The 3,138-nt window shown below is 39.3% G+C and overlaps 1 protein-coding gene across 2 annotated transcripts in view; it reads left to right on the top strand.

Annotated features, from left to right (window-relative positions):
- Window positions 1-729: 729 nt before the first annotated feature.
- LOC107702579 (3-hydroxy-3-methylglutaryl-CoA synthase 1 (soluble)) overlaps window positions 730-3,138 on the top strand; it is a 12,380-nt gene continuing 9,971 nt past the window's right edge. Inside the window, exon 1 of one of the 2 annotated variants that reach the window (XM_016504935.1) lies at window positions 730-794. Coding sequence is in view for 1 of the 2 variants with exons in the window: in XM_016504933.1 (XP_016360419.1) it covers window positions 1,609-1,619 (11 nt within the window). In the remaining variant the exon portion in view is untranslated. Of the gene's footprint in view, window positions 795-1,336; window positions 1,620-3,138 lie in introns of those variants that run through there. The other variant, XM_016504933.1, reaches the window with a different exon arrangement.

The raw sequence follows: 3,138 nt of genomic DNA, 5'->3' as shown, positions 1-3,138 counted from the left end.
TAGATAGATAGATAGATAGATAGATAGATAGATAGATAGATAGATAGATAGATAGGTGATGATTGATAGATGGATAGATAGACAGACAGATGGATAGATAGATGGATAGATGGATAGATGGATAGATAGATAGATAGATAGATAGATAGATTTTTTTAGAAATTATATACTAGACCACTTGAAATGTGAAGCATTTATCTTTATTGGTTTAGTTTCTGTGAACAATCAATCTCTTCCATCTCTTTAGATAAAATATTAATACTCTAAATGTGCTGTTGTTATAGTATTTAACACTAGTTTACACTAGTATCATCATTCTCAAGCTGGACTGTTAAGAAGAGGGAAACTAGACATGTTTGGGTTTTTTTCCCAAAATATACTTTTGAACATTTTCTCTCTATGGATCACACTGTGCATTTCATCGTTCCATCTCTTGTAGTCATGGAAACGATGTTACGCTTCCCTGCCGACTCGCGCAGAAATGGCGAGTAAATCAGACGCACGCTGTGATTGGCTGCCGCTCTCTCACCATACACCGTCACTCACTCACACCATTGAACCACTATGCGCACCTCGCTCGCGACCCTCCTTTCTCGACCGCTCATTGGCTGAGGACTTCAAGGGGCGGGAAAACAAGAGCTTCAGAACAGCATCAGTGTTTTGATTGGCTGCGTGGAAAGCGCTCAAGCAACAGAAGCGCGCGCTGCACAGGTTATGTATCGTCCGCTTAGCGTGTATAAATAGTGTGTCTTCAGCAGCGGCTGTCACCTCAAGAGCCGAACTCCGCTGTATAGGTAAGTCCAGTCTAACACGATATGTGTCTAGCAAGAACTTATTTAATACGGAGTTAACCTTGATCTAAATTACTGTTATTAGAAAAGTTTCACATTACAGTTTTAATGCTAGAATGACTGATCTCAATAGACTTAACCTCAAAACAGTCCAGTAATCTTGGAAGATTAAAGATAATGTAGGTAGCATGTATTTGAAACGCTCTTTTATTAATAATTATTATTAGTTGGCCTATTGTTTTAGTTAAAATATCTGTGCAAAAGTTAAAAAAAAATAAAAAATCGCCATCAATTTAATATGAAAGATTACACATTAAGATTAAACTCGGTCAGAAAAAATAAAATAAATACAAAATTAACTGATTGTGCATCTAAAGTCAGACTAGTGACTACGAATGTTAAATACTAACAGCAAAAACACGTTACTTGAATATATTTTAAATAATACTAAGCGTACATTGATTTGTACATTTTTATGGTAAACATACATTTTTGGTTATTACTTCGTCTAAAAATCAATTCGCGTTTAATAAAATGTTAAACTAGGGCATTAAATAAAATTATTTATTAGTTAAAACCGCTTTAGTCATACATTATTCAGATGAATATTAACGCGTCCCGAATATTAGGATTAGTAATAGTGCTGTCTACATTGAACGTTCGTGCGTACTACATACTGAGATGTGCGGGGTTTTAAGTACGTAGTAGGCGTCACGCGCTCCTGCGTAAGCGGAAGCTACGTCTCATCTACTGCTCGACTGCAGCAAACATCTGGCCTCATCAGCTCTCCAGACGGGACAGCTATAGAGACTAATACATGATTGTAAGGTAAGAAGGAGATCTGTATCTGAAGGGACTGGTATATGTGGGCGCCAAGTGTGCTGTTAGCGGTCTGCTAGTGACACATGTAATGTTTCAGCTCCTCTCCACTCTTATTACAACACTACAGCCTATGAGATATTCATATAATTTGCGTTTGTTAGTTATTAATAAACTAAAATTGAATCATTATTATTAAGCGAGCCATCGGAGAGCTGTTTCCACAAGCTGTTAGGAACACGACAAACTAGAACGCTTCATTTATAACACGTTATATTCGTAAACACATGTATAGTCCGTGTATTTATGCTATGATGGGATGATTAAGAGGCAAAGATTGTTACAGAAGAATGATTAGTCAAACAAGAACAACAGTTTCTATTGGTTTAGCCTAATTCGTATTGACTAAAGTCAACCAGTTGACAGAAACATTAGCTGTTTATAACCTGCATGCTATGTCTGTAAGCCTCTTTAAAGTTTGTCCCAAGATCGCATAATGCTGAAAAATGCGTTTGTTTCTGGTTATTTCTAGTGAACTCTCTTTTTTCTGTGTGTAAATAAAAGCCTACCAGTAGTGTTTACTTGTTTTGTTCCACATTGAGCGGTCAAGTGGCTGCTCTATGGAGCCATATCTATGTGGGTTAAAGGTCATGTCCTTCCCCGGATGATGAAGGGTTAATCTCATTAGAGGAGAGCAGAGCTGGCTTTGCCACGTGACTCTCACTTCCCAATGCCTGTGGCTGCACTCTTCCTCATAATTTGTCGTTATGATGTTGCACAGATGCGTTTTTATCTGCTTGGACAATTTTCTACATCTCATTTGCCATAGAGTTTATTTATACACCACCAGTCAAAAGTTTGGAATAATTAGTTGTTGTTTTTTAAGGTGTAAAAGTCTCTATGCTCACCAAGGCTGCATTTATTTGATTAAAAATACAGTAAAAGTTTCAAATATTACTATAATCTAAAATAACTGGTTTCTATGTGAATATCTGTTAAAATGTAATTTATTCCTGTGATGATGAATTTTCAGCATCATTACTCCAGTCTGCAGCACAGCAGAAATAGACTCCGTGCGGAAACGATCGTAGCATGACTGCTGCAGACGCACCGCTCCTGGAGCGCACTGCCGGACCGCAATCACGTGCAGTGTGAACGCTCTGATCCGTTACGCCCATTCACACGGGGCGTTAACGCTTGACGGAGGGCGTTTCTGAAGCTTGGTGACGCGACGGGCCCACAATTCATTTCGCCAACGCTTGACGTCACTCCATTCAAAGTAAACGAGAAGCGCTGACGCCCCGTGTGAATGGGGCGTTAACATGGGCAAGGAAAAAATACGTGTGTGAACCTGGCGTTACGTTTGTATGCCCGCCCGGTCTGTTCTGTTCTCGTGCTCCATTTAGGCGCGCTGCATTCTGATTGGTTCAGATAGCATACTGCAGGAGGTCGGGGGCGCAGAAAATCGTGCTATAAAGCGATTTAGAAATCGCGCAAGCTCAAATCGCGATTTTATGACGATTTCGAT

This window comes from Sinocyclocheilus anshuiensis, unplaced genomic scaffold, assembly GCF_001515605.1.
Source record: "Sinocyclocheilus anshuiensis isolate Anshui unplaced genomic scaffold, SAMN03320099.WGS_v1.1 scaffold210, whole genome shotgun sequence".
Lineage (NCBI taxonomy): Eukaryota > Metazoa > Chordata > Actinopteri > Cypriniformes > Cyprinidae > Sinocyclocheilus > Sinocyclocheilus anshuiensis.
This window is presented reverse-complemented; position numbering and strand designations above follow the sequence as displayed.